The 21,571-nt window shown below is 40.5% G+C and overlaps 1 protein-coding gene across 2 annotated transcripts in view; it reads right to left on the bottom strand.

The window, feature by feature from the left end:
- Nucleotides 1–21,571, bottom strand: part of Map2k6 (mitogen-activated protein kinase kinase 6) — a 105,718-nt gene that overhangs the window by 30,662 nt on the left and 53,485 nt on the right. Inside the window, exons 1-2 of one of the 2 annotated variants that reach the window (XM_033767607.1) lie at nucleotides 8,356–8,435; nucleotides 4,601–4,667 (exon numbers count right to left, since the gene is read on the bottom strand). Coding sequence is in view for 1 of the 2 variants with exons in the window: in XM_010640576.3 (XP_010638878.1) it covers nucleotides 4,601–4,667 (67 nt within the window). In the remaining variant the exon portion in view is untranslated. Of the gene's footprint in view, nucleotides 1–4,600; nucleotides 4,668–8,355; nucleotides 8,436–21,571 lie in introns of those variants that run through there. The other variant, XM_010640576.3, reaches the window with a different exon arrangement.

Genomic DNA, 21,571 nt, shown 5'->3' with positions numbered 1-21,571 from the left:
CACACACACACACACACACACACATTAAATAAGGGCAAAGTATGTGTTTTACAGAGAAGGAAAACATGATATTAGCAGGTTTGTTTTAGAATTTTTTTTTCCTTCCTGCAGTGCTGAGGATCCAATGCAAAGCCTCATTCATTTTGGGAGAGTGCTGTACAGTACCACGAAGCTCCACTCTCAGTCTGATACACGAATATATTTAAAAGAAAATATTAAAGGTAAGAACAGAAAGCATTAAGTTGAAAACATGAAAACAATAAAATATATCTGATTCTTCAAAAGGATAAATAAATTCAATAAAACTTAAGCAAAACTCACAAAGGTAACAAGAGAAAAGACAACAAATTACCAACATCAGGGGACAAAAACAGGATATCATAACAGATCCTGCAGCTATTGCTATGACAACACTACTGTCAGAAATTTTACTACTTAGAAGAAATGTACTCACTCCTCAAAAGTCAGTCTACAAAAAAGCCAGCCATGATGAAAAAGATAATCTGCAAAGGCCCACATGAATTAAAGAAACTGTATTTGTAACTTAAAAGTTTCAGAAAAATGCCCAGACACATTTTGTGTCACTGGAGAATTTTCAAAGACATTCAAAGAATTAACACCAATATCTACAAGAAAATAAAAGAAAGAACATTTATTTTAATACTTAGAATCGTCTTACTACTAAAACTAGAAATAAAGGCACAACAGAAATAAAAATTGCCACAGACCAACATCATTCATGAACTTTGATGTAAAAATCCTCCCTGATTGGTAAATCAAATCTAATAATGGGTTTTGAAAAAATTATATCACAACCAACTAGGATTTATTTTGAGGATGTAAGACTAGCTCAATGTTTAAAAAAATCAATGGATATAATTTACCATATTAATATACTAAAGAGGAAAAACTCTATGATCATTGCACTTGAGGGACAAAAAGAGTCAACACCCATTTATAATAAAAATTCTCACTATAATGTGACTAGAGGGGAACGTCTTCAAACTCATCAATGGCATCATTTTTAAAAATCTACATTATTACCAGACTTAATAATAAGAGATTAAAGCTGGGCGTGATGGGGCATTGCCTGTGATCATAGCACTCAGGAGGGTGAGTTAGAGCTGCCATGAGTTCGAGACCAGTCTTTGCTACACAGTGACTCCAAGGCCAGCCTAAAAACACAGTGAGATTCTACCTCAAAACAAACAAACAAACTAAAAAACTAAAAGACTGAACACTTTTTCTCTAAGGTGAGGAACAAGGAAAAGCTGGCTACTCTCACCGATCTTAGTTAACACAGTTCTGAACATTCTTGCCCCTTCAAGAGAGACTAGAAATGAAGAAATAAAAATTCCTCTTTACAAAGGGAATGATCACCTACACAGAAGCCCCTCAGGGATTTATGAAAAGCTTCTACAGCTACTAAGTTTAGTAAAGTCATAGGATGTAAGATCGCCACAGAAAAAGCAAATTGCATTTCTACATGTTGGCAATGAACAAGTGAAACCCAGAACAAAAACTCTGAGTATCTTTTACAATTGATCCAAAAAATTAAATACTTGGATATAAATCTTAACAGATACTAATATAATCTGTAATATAAAATACTAATGAAAGATAAGACCATCCAAAACCTTGAAGAAATTCATCATCTCATGGATTAGAAGACTCAAGTAGATATCAATTCTCCCTAAATTGACCTACAAATTAACTCAATTCCTAATAAAATGTCTGAAAGTTCTTTGTAGACAGACATAAACAAACTTAGTCTAAAACTAACACGAGAGAAAAAAAAGCCCTTTCAAGATTCAGCATAATTTTGAAGAAAAAGGAACAAAGTTGGAAGCATCATCTTTCCCGATGATATAACTTCATATACAGCTGCAGTAATCAAGATAGTGTGATGTTGTCCAACAAATCAATGGAACAGAGAATCCAGAAAAAGACCAAAACAAGTATGCCCAACTGATAGTAGATAAAGAAGCAAAAACAATTCAATGGACGAGCGATAGTCTTTTCCACAAATTGTACTGGAACAACTGGAAATCCACTGGCAAAAAGTACAAAACTCAACTTAATCCTCAGACACACCCTGTATAACAATGAACTCCAAATAGATCATGGGCTCCAATGTAAAACTATACAATTTCTAGACAAGAATACAGAAAATCTTCAGGACCTAGGACAAGGCAAGGGCTTCTTATACTCCTTACCAAAAGCATGATGATCTTTAAGAGGAATAACTGATAAAGTGAATTTCAAAAAATTTAAAACTTTTCCTGCATGAAACATCCTGAAAAGAGCGTGAAAAAACAAGTTCTAAACTGGAAGAAAATATTTCCATGTCACGTATTTGAAAAAGCCCTTTCGTCTCGAGCAGATAAGTAACTCTTGAGTCAGCAATTAAAGAAAATCTAGTCAGAAGCCTAAAGATATATACAGACATTTCACCAAATAAAATGTATGGGTGGAAAATAAGCACCTAAAAACACATTCTATATACCTAGCCAGTAGAGAAGTTCAAGTTAGAGACATAGTGGTATATCACTGTGCATCAGAAGGGCTAAAATGCAAGATAGGGACAACATCAAGTTTGTCAGGGGTGCAAACAGCCTACATCATTTGCGCGTTATTAGTGAGAATATAAAATGGTAACTAAAGCACTCTGCCAAATAGTTTGACAGTTCTTTCAAAACTGAAAATGGACTCACCATATAAACCAGAAATTGAACTAGTGGGTATACACCCCAGAAAAATGAAGACTAATTTTCATACAAGTCTTTAAATAGAATGTTCATAATGGCTTTATTCTCTCTCTCTTTTTTTTGCAGTAGCAGGGATTGAACTCAGGACCTTGCGCTTGTGAGGCAGGAGGCAGAACCACTGAGCTAATCGCTGGCCCCTATGGCTTTACTCTTAATACCCTAAAGCTGAAAACCACCCACACTTCCTTACGTAAATTGTGGTATAAACCATACCACAGAATGGTATTCAGCTGTAGAGCAGAGTTATTGAGAGACACAAACCTTGAATGAATTTCAAGAAAAGCATGCTGAATGAAAAACAAATCAACCTCAAAAAGAGATGCCATTTATACAACGATCATGAAATAACAAAATGGTAATGGAGAGCAGTTAAGTGGTTGCTGGCTATTAGAGTTGGGGACCTGAGGAAGAGGAAGGAGGTGTAACTTTCAGCAGATAAAAAAAAGAGTTGCATTGCTCATAAAGTGGAACAGCTTCACTATGGTAGCAGTTACCTCAACCAAAACTGAGGGAGGTAACAAGTACGCCTTCCCTGATTTCTTTATAATGTGCTACAGTTATGTAACATGTTAACATGGGTGGGAGTTGTTGGGGACTTCGGTGCAAGCTGGGGCAAGGGTACAGGGAACTTCGCTGTACATTATTTTGCAGCTACTATGAATCTATGATTATTTCCAAATAAAAACTTTAAAAGAATATCTCATAAAAGTCCTCTACAGGTAACACAGGCAGGCCATATGTTTGACTCTAAGCACTCAAGAAACAAGAGAGTGAAAAAATAATAATTACACGATAATTATAAAGGGCCATAGGGTGGAAGAATCAATTGTTCAGAGGACCCTCCTATACCCCAAAGAACAGCCTTGATGGTAGGCATGAGAAGACCTTCCTTTTAAACTATACAGACACACACACACACACACACACATTCTAACTAAAGATTAGTCCCTCAGCTACCATCCAGAACCCAAGAGAGCGGCCTCCCACTCTGGCCTGTCCCTGGAAGTTCTTCATTGAAAAGTTCCTTTGAGTCACTGCATAAACACGCAAAGACCAAGAATCTCAGCAACCTCTTGTAATAGACATGATCATGTTTAGGGCACATGTCAACACTAGGGGGTGCAATTTCAGACACGCTGGATCCCAATTAAGATCAAAAACTTTACAAAGAGAGGCACTTTGTAGACATCAACAAAGGCTTTAAAAACACCAGCTTCCTTGGGGATGCCCTCTCTCTGACTTGTTCTGGTTTGCTAGTGCCTCTACCATGATTTATTGCCTTGGAAATCCCATTCATCCCATGCAGATGCTCTGGCAGGTGGTCATGACGTGGACTGGAAAGAAAGTACTTTTATCAGCCCACAGAGAGACAAAGAAACAGAGGCGAACTCCCAGAGAGGGTCCCCTGCTTCACTAGAACTTGTAGGTATAGTTAAAAGTTTCAACTAAAAAGAGAAGGTTTCTTCACCTCATTTTGCTTACTGTTTCTATGGGGCAGGATTCAGGTGTCAGATGTGGGTCTTCCCCACATATCTTTCTGTCTCAACCCAACGTTTATAGTAGTGGCTGTCGCAGAGACTTGCTTCTTCATTCAACAGGCCCTCAGCTCTCAAACGCATGTGATACTCACTTCTCACTCAGCCAATAATTTGAGAGACCACCTCCAAAGTTACCTATTATAGACTTAAGAACAGCGAGCAAATGACTTCCAATATTTTAACAAATTCACCCAGGGTCTTCAAGGCATTGCTCACTAATCCAAAAAGGAACCCCCAATGAAAAATCTACAAAGCGCAAGGATCTGGATCACGATATTGATCTTGTCAACTTACGTGGAACTGGTCTGAGGTTGTTCAAATGCTTCTTTTGGAATTTTAAGGCCTGGGTTTCGCTTCTTGCCTGTGCAGAAAGAAATAAGGAAAAAGCTAAAGTCCACATCACAGCAAGAAGGCAGGAGCAGAATCTGAGAAGGAGCTGCCAGGAAGTCTGTGAGTGACAAGAACCCAAGCACCAGCATGCACAGAGGTCCCAAATGCAGACAGGGGTCAAGATCGACATTCTTATAAGTCCAACCTGAAAACATCCAGGTAAGAATGCCCACTCCCTTTTCTTAGGAAGACCTACCCTTTCTCCCTGCTGAGAATCTGTTGTGTAACTCCTTTGTCTTTTCTTTTATACAATAATCGTGATGACGGCTGATGTTGGTCATAGTTTTTATTTTTCTTTTTAATGTCAGGAAAATGTGGTCACCATTACCTCCATGCCCTACAGTTTTCTAAATTTGTCTGTGAACAGTTGCTAAAATTAATGCCAGTGGAATAAAAACTACCTTTCCACTCTCTTGCCCTGCCCCGTTCTGTTCCTCAATCCACCTGCCAGGAGTTGAAAACCTTGAAAGAGTAACATACAACCTAGAGTACTATTTTCTTGTATTTACTTTGTTCCAAGATGGATTAAAATAACAGATGGGTTCAGGCAAGGAGGTTACCACTTCTCTGGGGACCAGATGGGAAGGTAACCTGATATTGCTCATCTGTGAGCTGAAACTACAGGAGAGCTTGGCTCAAGTACTTTTGTTGATGAGTCAAAAAGAACACACTGAGAAATGCCAACTCAGGAAGCAGATCAGAAAAAAAACAAAAAAAATGGTATTTTAAGTGCCTGGGATTTTTCTACCTTTGTAAAGAACCTGTGTCTCTTTGCATTTAGCAGGAGGAGCCTAAGCAGGACTGGCTAGGCGGCCCATAGCTCTGCTTCCTCACTCACCTCTTCTCTGCCTTGAAAGTAAGCACTTCGGAGCAGAGGGAGTCCTGGGTGAGGTGCCGGGTAGATTCTAAAGCTGCTAGGAGACTTAAGAAATCAAGTAAGTACGCTCCTTGCAGGAAGACAGCATCTAAAGACTTTGGGGACCTGATCAACATCACGGAGCCAGCAACGCCCTCCCTAGACGGGATCAGAGTCTAGGACTCCTGACCCCCTCCCACCCCCTGTTAGAGGCTTTTTACCCACTGTTTCAGAATAAAAGTGTAGAGATGATGAGATTTTCAACTCGTCCATTCACTAAGGCACCACCAGAACGGCTTTTCATCTGACACTTCCCCCCACTGTAAAACTGGGAAATTACATCAGTACCCACTTCCTTGGACTCATGTGAGGATCAAATCAGATAAAGAATAAGAGAAAACCCTCAGGTACCATAGAGAGCTCTTAATTACAATCATATGGAGAAACAATCTATCCTCTCTTTCCCCTCCCCCTCCCACTCTCTCTGGAGATTGAACCCAAGGCTGTCACTGAGCTGTACCCCAGTATTTTTATTTATTTTTTTACAGCCTCTAAGTCATCATTTATTGATTTATAGACCACCCACCACATGATTGAGGTGCTTCACAATACAGTAAACATCACAACAAAACTCACATAGTTAAATACAATCAACAAATTACAGAACTTTAAAAAAAAAGAAAGAAAACTGGAATGAAGCAACATTATGTCAAATTTTCAAAGATGCTGAGAAGTGGCAGTACAAAGAAGGTTATTCCACCAACTGGAGACCAGACGGGCAAGATACACAGACACCACAACCCAAAGAGGGCAGATTTGTAGAGTCAGTGAGCATATAAAATTTCACAACTGGGAATAAAGGCCATTAAAGATAACCATGACACCCCAAGTGATCACAGAACCAGTGGAATAAGCTCATGAACTTACAAGGTTTATAAGAACAAGGAAATCAAATTCATGCGGATTTTAAACTCAAGAGGCAGCCAGAAAGCCACTGAGAGATCCGTTATGAACACAGACTGAATCTATAAAAACCTCTACAAGAACTTGGAATAAATTCAGGAAACAGCCAACAGTTCTACAACCCAAAGGACTAAGTAGATGTTGATGACTGGCACAAGGTTAGGAGGGAAAAATCCTTTTCCTAAAGCAGAGAAGAATTACCTCACATTAATGATGAGGCGCTGCTGGGACAAAAACCACCTGGTTCGGTGTCACCCCAGTGTGAGTTTAATAACAGAGAGGCATTTAAGTTCACATTGTCAGGTGAACACTGGGAAAAGCACAGATGATATCTCTGACAGAGGAAAGGAAGTTCTAACATCTATTCAGGCCTGTGTTTCTGTCTGTAGCATGGTCAGGACACAGGGAGGAAAGAGGCATTCACTTCTGGCTCTTCCACTCCCCTAAATCTAGCCCTAAGTAACCACATGGTTATACCAAACCAACTGTATTAAAGTGGCACTTACAGTTCAGAGATAGTTACCCCAGTATTTTTAAATGTACTTTTTATTTTGAGATAGGGTTTTGCCAAGTCACTAAGAAAAATCATTTGAAATTCATGAGAAAGTGTGTCGTGTTATCCACACCCAATATGAATAACTAAGTCTTTTTTCATAGCACTGCAAAACAACAAATAAATAAATTGTGCAAAATATGAGAACATATATATATATATATATATATATATATCAGTCAACACAGAGAAAACTTTTTAGGAATACCTTTAGTCAAACAACTCTTCTCAATTCTCACCTCATTTTTCCCTGCGCATCGTATATGATTTAAAATTCCGCGTTCACTTTCTTCTTCTTGGAGTTCATAGCACCATTTAGGAAATTTTACTAAATTACTCAGCGCAATGCAATATCAACTGACAACACATCAGGCTTCACTACATGCTACAAACTCGGCGAGATGCTTGATCTGATTGTGAAAACCCAAACAGAGAGATGGCCTCATTCCAGTTTCATCCATGAGCCTCCGTCAGAAAGTCAGGCGATGGTATTTCAAATGAGACACTACAGCAAGGGATGAAGGACACTTATTCAAATAACTACACACATAGTCCAGGGCATGTGACAGGTAATTCAGGTAATCTCAGTAATACAATGCTATAGTTCTGTCAGATGAAACAAAACTAAAAGCAAAATGTATTTTGCCTGTGACAAAAAGTCCCCAGTGCTCATTTAAGCAAACCAAAAGCAGAAGTTAGTCTTAAACTCCTTTCTCTTTCTTTTCTTACTCGGTTCTTATAAGATGGAAGTAGAAAAAGTTATCCTAAAAAAAAAAAAAACTTAAAAAAAAACCTTAACACAGCAAGTAATTGGGAGCAGTTTCTGATAATATAAAAAAATCTATCCTGAAAAGAGAGAGGGATTTTTGGCACGGAGAGCAAAGGAATAAAGGAATAAACAACCACAACAAGAATAAAGTCTCCAAGGAGGAGCAGAATCTCTGTGGTTCTTTTTCCATTTCACCTGTACACCAGCCACTCTGCCCAACGTTGACACCATTCCTCCCCTGAATTTGCTGCCGACTTTGTAAAACTGCCAGCTTTTCTTTAGATTCGATCCCTAACTATATATGAGCTGCAGATTTTCATAGTCTTCAGACTTTTCTTAAGCCTAATATTTCAAAGCCTAGCAAACTGCTGACAGCAACAAGGAAAAGCTTGTTCCGGGAGACACAAAACCTAACTGAAATGCACTGCTAGAAAATACCCTGTCCTCACTTGAAGACGTAGATCGAATAATACAGAAATCATAAACACATACACACCAACATTTCAGAATTCACTTACTCGCCCATCTCTGAAACAGCCCGCGACTCTGATGAAGTTTTGAAGGCTGCAGGGAAAGCCAGCAAGAGAGAAAACCCCACAGAAGTCATTCTTTACTCAGTTCCAAAGACCACACACTTCAGCTGGGAGAAACCAAAAGGACCCGACTCCACCTCCAGCCAGTGCGAACTGCAGCAACCCTCTTCGAGTTCATTGTTCCCAGGAAAACTGCAGCTTAGGAGGGGAGACCGGAAGTGAATCCATGTGGACACCCAGGCCAGACATTTATCACTGACCACACCCGGAGAAGTAAATCTATAAAGTAATTCCAGGGCGGTACAATCTTCTCCAGCCTCCCGATAAACACTTCTTTCATTTCTTAAAAGGGGGGAAAAAAACCCATGGTCAGTTTCCAGCTGTGTTTACTTCAGTGCGATCTGTTTCCCCTAGGAAAGCTGCCAACACCTGACGCTAGCTTTGAAACAAACACTAAGTTAAACAAGAATAATTAAAGGGAGGAACACCGTGAACAATGAGGCTATGTGGCCCGCTGTGGCAAACGGTCTTTTCTCTTGATACCCCAAAGCAAAAATGAAAAGACGTCAGAAAATAGGCCCGATATTATGTCCCACGCCAGGAACAAGCCTTCTCAGAAAGTGGATTCTGTGTCTTCCTGCCCTGTTCTTGGTAAAATCTGCAAAGAGGAACCCTCGCTGGCCTGTTGGGCCAGGCAGCACTGTGTGACATCAGCCTGCGGCACACACCCATGCATTTTCTCTGAAAATAGTGTGTGCTGTGTGTATTTGCAAAATTCATCTTCAAACTAAAAACTGGGTCATGACAATCCTGGCTTGAAGCAAAAGAGCTTGGCAGGGGGCTAGGGGGCAGGGGAGCGTGGCAATAGTTAGAAAATCTTTACCAGGCCATGGAAATGTTCACCAGCTCTGACCCTATGGAAGATGACGGGTTACAGGAGAGGTCTGGCCCAGCACCCACTCCCAGAAGGTGAGCATAAAGGGCTTCTCTGATGCGCCTTGTTACATAAAGGAGAAGACTGCGCTTCAGTGCCAAGCCGAAGAGCACAAGAGCCCCACATGGTCAGCAGAAGGTGGCACCCTGAGGATATGCTGATGCCTAAAAATTTGTCAGCTTGGCGGAGGGCTAGAGAGCATGATTCTGAGGGTTTACGGCTTCACAAAAGGATGGTGGTATTTCCTGTGCCAAGTTTATTTTAAAAATCTGTTTCCCAAGATGAATGGGATTTCTCACCAAGTAACTGGCAACCTGAAGGCCTTGGCTGCCCTCTCCTTACTACTCCTTGTATCTGGGCTCAAATTCCAAGTGTAGTTGGCAATGAAACTGGCAGAGAAATGTCATTAGCTGTTATCCAATTGCAATGATTAAACAACTAATAGAGCAGGGAAGAGGAACAGGAATGCGGGGGGAGGGGTTGGCTTCACAACAGCCATACGTAAATGAACATGGATTCCACAGTCCCCAAAGCCACTGGTCACAAGCACCACTGAGAATCCTAGCAGTGTGCCAAATCTCTTTGGAACTGTAGTGTGGAAGTGTAGCGAAGAAAAGCTGAGGAGCGTATTTGGAAACCCACAGTCACTTTGATTTCAAGGAGGACCTCCTACAACAAGGGTGGCGAACCTATGGCACTCAGGGCCCTCTCTGTTGGCACGCGAGCCAAGTATGAGTTGTTTTTTTCTAAACTAAAACCTCGGTATTCAGGTTTAATTGTAGTGTTGGCACTTTGCAATAAATAAGTGGGTTTGGGGCTGCAGTTTGGGCACTCGGTCTCTAAAAGGTTCGCCATTAGTGTCTTAGAAGCTTACCACGCTGTTCCCTCTCTCTGGAGGGCCCCAGCCCCTTGTGGGTGTGAACTTTATCCTCCAAAAATGGATCACTGATCACATACCCCACAGAACATTTCCACACCACTCACTCTAAAACAGGTCCCCAGGACCATCTTCCACTTATTTTGCTCAGACCTTTTCTCATAATCAATAGCTATTTTATGGTTGTACCGATTTGCTTTTGCATTCATTTGTTCTTATTTACTACCTATCTCCCCCACCAGAATTTATTGTGCATGATGGTGGTGATTTTGCCCAGTGCCTACATTTCAGAAATATCTGTTGGCTGAATATTTTATCGACCATTTTGAGCTATCTGTCTTCGAGCTGAAATTGCCAACAGTTGACCAAAGGAAGAAGTTGTGAAGGACAAAATTCATTAGGACGCAAATTCTGCTTTCAAAGAGTCAGAGGATATGAAAATCATATTGCTATAACACAGTAATTATATGTGGAGGTTGTTATAAGTATTATACCCTGAAAGCAGGAGAAGGGAAACAAAAAATAAAAAGAAAAGATAAAAGAAAATGAAAAACAGAAAGGTCTCACAAAGGAATACAAAAAAAGTGTGGGTATTTTTGTTGTTTTTTCATTTGTTTGGTTTTTTTTGAGATGGGGGGTCGCACAATGTAGTTCATACTGGCCTTGAACTCACTATGTAGCTGAGGCTGGCCTCAAATTCACACAGATCATCCTGCCTCAGCCTTGCAAGTGCTAGAATTACAGGAGTGTATCACCACACAATTGGTAGGATTGGAGAGTACATGAAGAATCACTACACAGAATTTCTTCTCTGTATATATTTTAAATGCTTCCAAATTTAAAAAAAAAAAAGTTCAAGCTGGGTATGGTGGCACATGCCTATAATCGCAGCACTAGGGAGGTTGAGGCAGAAGGATCACAAGTTCAAGCCCAGCCTGGGCTATGTAGAGAGTTCTACGCAAGCTGCAACTACATAGAGACCCTGTCTCAGAAAAAGGAAAAGTTAAAAAAAGAAAAAAGAATGGGACAGATTTGGACCATCAGGAGTTGGGAAGGCAACAAGTGGAATTCCAGGTAAAATAAGGATGTATTACTGACAGTGGGAAAAGACAGTGCAGTGTACCCAAAGAATACTGAGTCGTCTGCTTTGGATAAAGTGACAGAAAAAAGTGTGGAAGCGTAGGTTGGAGTCAAAAATTGCAATACTATAAATAATAAATTTCAGATTTCAGATTTAAGTAGAAAAGTCATCTATGTTTTTAAGAATAATGTCACGCCATGGCCATGGTACAGAAAAAAAAGGTAACGTAATAAGGTTAGTTAACCTGGTATCTGTGGTATCTGCAGATGTTTCAAAGCTCACGCACACGCACACCCACAAATATATAGGCTTGATGTTTTCAGCCTTCAGACTTTTGCTCATATTTTCCTGAAATGTCCTTCTTACCTGTTTTCCCTGATCAACTTCAAACATGTCCTTATCATGAAACCTTCCACAAAAGCCCCAAGTACAACAATGGTCGCTCCTCTATGTGGCCACAGTACCTTGGGCATTACCCTTAGTCTCCCTTCCTACTCTGATTAATTGAGCCCATCTGTTCATCCAGCACTTTCACTAAAAAGGCATGTTCTTGAGAGCCTGACCCCATGTTTACCATCTACAGAGTCAGCCCTAGACCCAAGAAATGAGAGGCAGAGACCACAGTGATCTGGCTGGTAAATAAAGCTGCTTAAAATCTGTAGCGGCAAAATCTCCACGCTCCGGTAACTTAGTGGATAAGAAATGGATAGAAGAATGAGACTTAAGTAGTAGTAGGAATGACACCAATTGGAATAGTCACCCTCATCAGGCTTTTCCACGCTGACATAAAATTAACTGAAAGAAGAAAAGCAAGCCAAGTGGAGTGGGCTTGGGCGGTGGGGAGAGGGCAGACACCGCGGTGCAGTTCAGATGTGCTATTAAGTGTAAGATGCTGGAGAAACACACGTCAGGTTTCAAGCAGATAAATGAAGTTTCAGACAGTTGTGGGAAACTGTGTAGATCTGAGAGTAACAGAGAAGCAGAAAGACGAATTAGACCAAGAAACAAGAACAAGAGACGAGAGGAGGCAGCCAAGGCAAGAACACCTTGAGAGAATAACGGATCACTGAAGGGCACAAGAATGGCTGGTCCCGTTAAGGGAGAAGGGGTCAGATGTGCAGAGCAGCATTTCAGACTAATCGGGGAATGTCCTCATTTAAAAAAAAAAAAAATGTAAGCACTCAAAAGGGTTTCGTACAATTTATGTGACTGAAGCTTTCCTTTTAGACCTGGGAAAGCTGAAGGGTGCTGATGTTCACGGCAAGCTCTTGAAAATACCTAAAAGCAAACCACAGCTAAACGCCCTCTAGCTGTCAGCTAGACCCGGTAGGAAGGGAGGAGACAGACAGTAATTGGGTGGGGGAATCCCCGCTGTCTGCTTCCTCATTCATGCGCAGCTCCATTCATGAGTCTTTATCTGAAGGAAACGCAGTCATACTGATGTTAAAATCACCACCACCACCTTACAATAAAAACACAGCAAGAGGTGGCAAAGAAACTTAGGAAGGCAATCTTTTCAAAGCGCACCCTGAGTTTTAGCACAGTTTGGAAAGAAAGTTCATTTTTTAAGAGATTAACAACAGAAATGTTTATAAATGAAATACATGAGTCTAAGGTTTGTTTCAAACCTGACTTGGGGAGATGAAAAGATAGAGCCAAGAGTGGATCATTGTCAAATATTAATTAATTAAATATTAATTTGTTATTAATGTTAATACAGGCAGTTCATTATATCGGGTACTTTTGAATATGTCTGAAATTTATTGAGATACCAAGGTTTTCAATAGCAATGGAATCACAGAAAGCACTCAGCATTAAGAGGGCTAGGAGAAAGGGACTTTTTTTTTTTCCTCTCTGTTACAAGATTACTTTTTTTTTTTTTCCAGGCACTGGGGATGAAACCCAGGATCAGGTGCATGCTGGGTAAGCGCTCTCAAGATCTACAACCCAGCCCTAAAGACTACAAATTTCATACCACTGTGATCACCTACCTCTCACCTAACCGAGGAAAACTATAGGACATTGACTTTGATTAAATCAGCTGGTTGGAGACTAACGCCACAAAAAAATATACAGGAAGCTCAGCTGTAATCACTTTTAGAGGCTACTCCCAGAGGGTCTGTTGTGTACTCCGCCCCCTTTCCAAGTTTGTTATTATTTGGATCTGAAATGTCCCACAAAGATCCCTGTGTTGAGAGCTTCATCCCTAGTTGATGGTGCCACTCGGAGGTGGTGGAACCTTTAGGAGATAGGACTTTTAATGGAAGGAAGTTAGATCAATGGGGGACATTCTCTGCCCTGAAACTCCAAGTTTTTCAGCCTGGAAAAGCTCGGTGCAATCCTTTGCTCCCATGATTGTTTCTGCAGTATTTAGCTACCTTTCTCTACAGAGACGCCAGACATTGTTGAGAGTCCTATTTTGCAAATCACAGCCTGGCACAAGGCCGCAATGGTCCTTGTGTTAGGGAACTGATCATGTTAAAGTATGCTGTGACGCCGCCTCACAGGCTGCATTCTCCTGGTACATCTTGGCTCCTAAAACGACCTCATGCCCTTATCTCTGGTTTCCCTCCCCCGCAAGGCCACAGTGGTCCAGGAAAGTTGAAATCTGTGTCTGCAGGGCTGGGCCCATAAAAGCAATCTGGCCTGTGATAGGTTAAAAGTAGCTCACTCCTCATAAATAAGCAATAGCCCACCCCAAAACTGATAAAAGGAACTTCCTTTCTTTGTTCTTCTCTCTCCTTCTGCTTCTTCTTCCTCCTCTCTCTCTCTCTCTCTCTCTCTGCCTTCCTGCCTCCTGCTGGCCTCCCTACAATAAAGATCTCCTGCCGGACCTCTTGGTGCGTGAGTGGCCTAACTGGGAAGGGGCACCCGAAAGGGCACGCGAACCCCTTTCACCTTGCCCTCCATTCTACTAAATATTTTCCTGGCTTACTGCATCTCTCACTAGTGACATTTTTAGTTAGAGGTTCGTGATAGTCGATGAAAAAGCTAAGGCTAAGAAACAACTTCAAGGAAACCACAAAATTTAAATACGAGATTTTTCTGAAGAGAGAAAGCTGATCTATAAAAGCAAACAATTTATTGTCAAAGTAGTTTGTTTATGCCTGTGTACTAACATTTCAGTACTATTTCAAATAGCCATGTAACCCTTACCAAGAAAATTCCACAGTCCTAAAGAAAGACCGAAACCCTCAGCTTTTATACCTGAATAAAGCGATATCTCTGCCACTGACAAAATATCGCTTCAGGTAATAATGCTGTGTCTCAGAGTGTCAAAAGAAGTGAAATAGTCTTAGGAAATAAGACTAGTAACTATTTCAAGCAGTCACCTTGACACATGGAAATCTGCTTATCTCCAAAACTGAGCGCAAGAAAAATACTAAAAATTCCCCAAAAGCTCAAGACTGTGGAATCTAGATTTATATATATTTTTATGGTGTTTTACACATACTACGACTAGCTACCTATACATTGCTCCTAAACTGGTTTCAGCGGCAACCAAAAATACAAGGAGATCACTTATAATGATACCTGGATAACTAATTTCATAAGATTTGCTTTCCATTATAGATTTTTTTTTTTTTTTTTTTTGGTACCAGGGATCGAACTCAGGACCTTGTGCTTGCAAGGCAGGCAGCAGAACCCCTGAACTAAATCCCCAGGCCTCATTGTAGACTTCTATTGGATCAATTTCAACTGAATGTCACCAATGTAAATTCTCACCATATTTATTATTGGAGAACGGGAAGAAAGACTAAGGTAAGTACTCACTCCTATGGTGAGATGATTTAAGTTTCCAAAAAAAGTTATGCACAATAAACTGGAAAACAATGCAATACGACCCTGTGACAAAGCATCCTGGAGGAGAGGAACAAAACTCTCATAAACTTAGCCAGAATGTGTGAAGCTCTTAATCTAACCGTCACCCCTAAAATGAGAATACCAGTATCTACTTTGGTGGGGCAAAAAGAGGCGAGCAAAACAGGCAGTGATGCTGGATAGATATGAGGTGAGATCAAACCATACAGTAAACATTTCAATATTTTTAAACTATTACAGAAAAAGACGCATTGCCATTAACTTTCCTCAAAATACTCCCCTTCACGGGGAACACAGTTATCCTGCCATTGTTCTTGCTATTTTCTGAAGCAGCCTGGAAGTCTTCTGCAAGGATTTTCAGTTGTTGTGATTCCCTCAATGCCCTGAATCCATTCAAAATGCTGACCTCTCATTGTCATCATTTCGACTTCGGGAATGAGCCAGAGGTCACACGGTGCCAGACCTAGTAAATAAGGTGAACAAGCCCATCTGCTGGATGTCACTTGGCAGCAGCATTCACCGCATTATTTATTACACCTCAAGAAGACACCTGGGAAGGAGGACTTCCGGAACTGCTTCCGAAAGTGGCAAAAATTATGGGATAAGTGTGCTTGAAATGAAGAGAAGTATTCCGAGGGGGGTTAATGGCAGTGTGTCTTTTATTGTAATCATTTTTAAAAAATGTATACACTCACACCTTGCTCGTGTTTGATAAATTAAGGGCTGGGCACTTCTTTTTTCCCCTATGAACAAGTATAGAAAAATGAGAGCAACTGGAATGTATTTAGTGTTTATTATATTTAACATAATCCTCAGCACTTCACATGACTTCATGATCACAACAACTGCACAGAGTCCTATTTCAAAGACCTTGTCCAGCTACTGAGCTTTGCAGAGATGTGAGCAGTCAGCTTTCCCATATGACACAATCACATTTAGCCCTTCAACCGAAATTGCTCTTCGTCCCGAGTCTATTTCTACTAGCTTGCGGAAGGATTGTTGTTGAACTGTGTCAGAGCTATATATAAATTCTGGGATCCAAAGGAAAACGTCCTAGACTCAACCCACGGTCCAGGCATCCAACTCACATGACCAGGTTTCTCTTGATAACATGTGCAGGTTATAAAGCCGTGTACCAGGAACTGCGGGGAGGGGACCTAGGGTTGCTGGGGGTCTCCAGACTCCATCGAAAAGCTACACTGCCATAAACACTGCTTCAGATACTTTAAATTTTCCAAACTTCAGTTCCTCCGATGCTAAAATGGAAAACATACAACTGGCCAACCAAGGAATAGCTAGTTGTCTCACTAGCTGATGTTCTACTAAATCAGAGGAGCACTGCATCAGTTTTATAAGTTTTCTACTCTCCAGTATCTTTGCAGCAATGTTTATACACTAACACCTTTCCCTTAAAGGCCTGTTCCCTACCAGATGTGAATGACCTTACTAGGAGGGTAATAGTTAAGTGACTCTGAAAAGTTGTCACAAGGATCCCTGTTTGCAAGATTCTGCGTCTTAGGGGTGCTTATGCTGTGTTTGGTGATGAACCCTAGCAACACCCAAGAAAAGGGCTCTTTGTCCAGTAGTAGATTTATTGATCACCTTATCCTGATGGTCTCTCAACCCGTCGTCCTTCCCTTCCTGTTAGAGGGCTTAACAGTCCCAGGCTGGACTAAACACTTGGGGACACTAGGCTCTTAAACCTGGCTTCTTGGGAGAAACTTTAACATTCAAGATAAAATAAACACAAAATCAAATACATTGCAATGACTGACTAACTTGGGGCATTTTCTCAGGAGGGTACTATTTTCTCTCCCAGAAATTGCCCCATTCTTGGATGCCTTAAAAAATAAAATAAACAAGTAAACAAACTAGGCCTTTCACCAACTAACACTCTTGCTACATCCAGCCCAGCAGCTAGAACGATTGCCTCTTGGTTGCTGGGCTCCTAGCACAATGCTGAGAAAACAACTGAGAAACTTCTCTCGTCCTGTGGTCTCTCCTTTCTCCTCCACATGCCGAATATTTCCAGGTATTCCAGAGTTAACTGTAGCACTAGGTTCTTTACTTTGCAAATTCAGCCTGTTCCCCAATAGTTCAGATAAACTTTTTAAAAATGGGAGGATCCAGACTTTTCAAAAATGTTAAATGTGAGAAATAACAGAGCATGGTATATTGAGGAACAAAGATCTAAGGAAAGTTTTGATGCTTGAGTTTTTGTACATTTGTTATGACATATTTTTTTTTTACTTTTTTTTTAATGATGAGGAATATGAGGGATTGTCAAAGCAAGAAAAGAAGCCACTGGGGCAAATGATCAAAAGAGGCCAGGGAAGTGAGCGGAAGTGATGAGATACGGGGTGCCAGGGGACACCATGGTCTAGAGAAGACAGAGGAGAGGAAACCTCCCAGAAGGGAGTTCTTAGACAAGACGGGGAAAGGGCAAAAAGGAAGACAGAAAAGAGAAAATCCGATGTGAAGAGATGTGGACAGAGGCACTGAGTACTGATGTATAACAGGGTGTTCTGCCAAGATTTCCCGTTGAGTCCTACAAAACATGAAGCCAGAAAACATTAGAAACAGTCAGAATAGGTCAGCAAAACAGTCCCAGAGTGTAGAATGAAATTGTCCTGGGTACTCTTAGGGTTCACAGGCTTCCGAAGAAGTAACTCATGTTATAGGGAGAAACATAAGGGGAAAAAAATCAAACAGGCAACCAAACTATGCAAGGATGGAAAGCGGGGCGTGATCTCAAACTTCTTCCTTTCTTCTCAGGCTCTCCTCTGTTTCAAAGTTGGTCATTTTAAAACCTAGGAATAGCGGGGCGTGATCTCAAACTTCTTCCTTTCTTCTCAGGCTCTCCTCTGTTTCAAAATTGGTCATTTTAAAACCTAGGAACAAAGCCAGGTGTGGTGGCGCACGCCTGTAATCCCAGCACTCGGGAGGCTGAGGCAGGAGGATCACTGTGAGTTCAAGACCAGCCTGGGCTACATAGTTCCAGGTCAGTCTCAACCAAAAAACAAAAACAAAACAAAAGAAAAAATAAAACCTGGGAACAAATGACTCAGAATTGGCTCCCAGCTCAGGAAGTGTCCACAGTTCTCCAGGGATTACATAGGAATATGTGATATCTCTCACTCATCCAGAAATTTTAGAAAGCAAATTTGCTACTAAAGAATTTGATTTCTTAATCTCAGGGCTCTAATGCTGAAAATGTGATCCCTGATGTTACATTTGCACTCTAAATCTTACTATAATACTTCATTATAATACCACTCAATGATCTTGGAATATGCAGTGTTGTGGAAATATCATCACAATCAATTTTAGAACACTTTCATCACCCATAAAATAAGCACCCTGTATTACCAGCCACTTCCCATTTCCCTCCAGCTCTTTTCCTTCTTGTAGCCTCAGACAAGCACTAGTCATCCTTCTGTCTCTCTCTAGATTTGCTTACTCTCAACATTTATATAACATAAATGCTTTCATGAATGGCTCCTATCATTATGCATTTTAAAAAATTAGTACTAGGGATCAAATGCAGGGGTTCTCTACTACTGAACTACGTTCCCAGCACTTTTTAGTTGTTTTTTTTCTTCTTCCTCTTCTTCTTCTTTATGACCATTTGGAGTTTGGCAGCCTCTAAGCAAGCATAAACAAAACTTTTAAGAAATTACAGTATGTATAATCTTAGCGTGAGCACACTAGAATGAAAGGGCAGGTTGGGGAGAAAGTCACACTTAGAAATTGAAATACTGATTGAACCTGTTAGTCTTAGAAGTCTCTCTAGTTTTAGCTATAAGAGACAATTTGAAGAACAAATTTTGCTAAGAAATATAAAGCTCTAGCTGAGCTCTTATAGATTTTACCATAGTTTTTTTCCTAATGATCCAAAACCATGGTCAGCTACTGGTAGAGCTGGAAACTGCCAGAAGGGGTCAGTGACTGGAGCCCCTTTTTATATCTAGCTTTATTACTATGGCATTATTTTATACCTCTTTTGGTTACTCTTTTCTGCTGGGTGTTTGAGACCAAGTTAAAGTGAGACCTGTGTCAATCAACATGACGCCCTTGCTATCTATGAAGGCCAGTTAGGTCTCCTCAGGCATTATTTTGTAATCATGCATACAGCCTCTCAGCTCCTCTGTCAGTGTCAGCCATCGGGATGGGTCACAGCCTTGCTTGACCATGTTGCTTTCAGTGAAAGTGTGGGAGACTTTTCCTGCATGGTGACCCTCCTTTAACACACAATGTATTCGTCCTCTGGTGCCCAGCAATCTCCCTGCTCGGGAGGTTGAGTGACTTACCAAAGATGTAGGATTCTGTAGGAAAGGTTCCTTTGTGTCCTGGATCTCACAGATCTTGAGGGGCCAGGGCCAAAATAGTGGCCGTCCTCACAGCCCAGTGACCTTTCTAGTTTTGGTCTCCAAACTTTACTTGTTGAACACCCAGAAGAGAAGACCGGTGACACTAGTACTGCAGTAGGAGCAGTGAGCTTAACTACTGTAATTTTGTCTGGACATTAAGCACTTTATAATAAAAAGCACTTTAAATATAAAGCATAGTTAGGGAGCTGTTATGTCCTATCAACCATGGTTGTTCTAATAGTTCAATCCCTGCAGAATGTTAACAGACAACAGTTATATTTTATAGAAATTTAAGATCAAGAGCCACACATAGTTTTTTAGCATGACAGTCATGATGACATTTTCTTTGTAACAATGTCCATCTTAGTATGGAATAATCTTTCAGTCAAATACCTCCGTCTGATCGTAAGACATTAAAAGACATAAAGAAAACTCTTGTTATCCTTTAGTAGGATGCCATCTAAAGAGAACGTACATATTGGCCTATAGATGTACCTTAGGAGATCACAATGTCTAACTTCTGATTTTAGTGTGTGACATTGTTGCACCTGTTTGGTGACTGAGCAGCCCTAAGCATGGTGACACGTATAACATACATCACTTAAGTTTTTAAGAAAATTTATTTGACTGGTTATCTCCTGCTGGTTTGACATGTATCTCTTATCACAAGTAGCTGGAGCGCAAGAGAAAGGCAGAGACCTGAGTCAAAAAGATCGTGACCATAAATATCCTAGAAGGCTTGCACACCTAGAAGGCATGAATATATACGCCATGAAATGACAATGAGTAGCAGTTACATGAAACCCTTCATCCTTTGATTTTGTCTTGTAGCAAGAGCATTTTAAATAAAACATTATTGTTTTCCCATAGAAAATTTAGCTGTTTGACCATGACCAATGAATACATATCACAATATGTTTAGCAATGATATACAAGTTTTTCTGTGGAAAAATTTTTTTCAATTCTCTTAGGTACTAAAATACCTAGCAGTGAAATGGCTGCATCCAACAATAGCTCTACAATTACCCTTTCGGGAACCGTTCAGCTGCTTTTCAAAGCAGCTATTCCATTTTACATTCCAGCCAGCAGCCTAGAGGATCCCAAATTATCCACTAAATTTAAAAAAGATGAACAAAATGAAATGCCATAAACACCTGAAAATAGTGGTAAATATTAGACCAAGATGACCAGCCCGTGCAAGTTGGCAATACAGCAAGATTCTGTCGACAAAAAAAAAAAAAAAAAAAAAAAAAAAAAAAATTTAAGGGGCCTGAGGATGTAACTCAATGCAAAAGACCGAGGTTCAGGATTACAGAAAACAAGATTCCAGGAAGAACCTAGATCCTGAGTTTAGAAACTTGAGACTTGAAACTAGAAACTGGAAACTTGGAGACTTAAGTTGCTTAATTGTTTGTACTCAGTTAAGCAGTTCAGGATCAGGGTAGTCAACCTTACAGTTCATACAATTATTGGAATCCAACACTGTCTGAGGCCAATTATGAACTGAGACCTCTATGTGTATTTAGATCTCCATATTAACTATTTCCCACAATCCAACAGTCCCACCTCGAGAGATACACCCAAAAGAACTAAAAATGCTGTTATGGGCCAAATGGTTTCCCTACTTTTCTTATGCTGAAGTTCCAACACTCAGTATGTCAGAATGTCTCTTTATTTGGTGATATGTCTTTTAAGGCAGAGTCGAGTTAAAATACAGCCATGTGAATGGGTTCTACTTCATGAGGTCGTTATGAGAAGAAATTGGACATCGGCACCCACACGCACAGAGTAGGGTGATGAGGCAGGGTCTTGTGTGAAAGAAGATGCAAGAAAGGAGCCATGGACAGCATGCGGAGTGAAATAATCCAATTTCAAAAAGACAAATGCTGTCTGGGTCTGCTTACACAAGGTACCTAGAGTAGTCAAACTCATAGAGATGGAAGTAGATTAATAGCTGCCAGGACCTGGGGGAAGGGAAGGAATAGGGAGTTGTTTAATGGGCACAGAATTTCACTTTGCAGGTCTTCAAGGGTTCCTGGAGATGGTTACGTAACAATATAGATGTACTTAATGCCTCTGAATTGTATTCTAAAGACTGCTTAAGATGGTGAATTATA

This window comes from Fukomys damarensis, unplaced genomic scaffold (assembly GCF_012274545.1).
Source record: "Fukomys damarensis isolate Sample0158 unplaced genomic scaffold, DMR_v1.0_HiC HiC_scaffold_23, whole genome shotgun sequence".
In the NCBI taxonomy this organism is placed as follows: Eukaryota; Metazoa; Chordata; class Mammalia; order Rodentia; family Bathyergidae; genus Fukomys; species Fukomys damarensis.
This window is presented reverse-complemented; position numbering and strand designations above follow the sequence as displayed.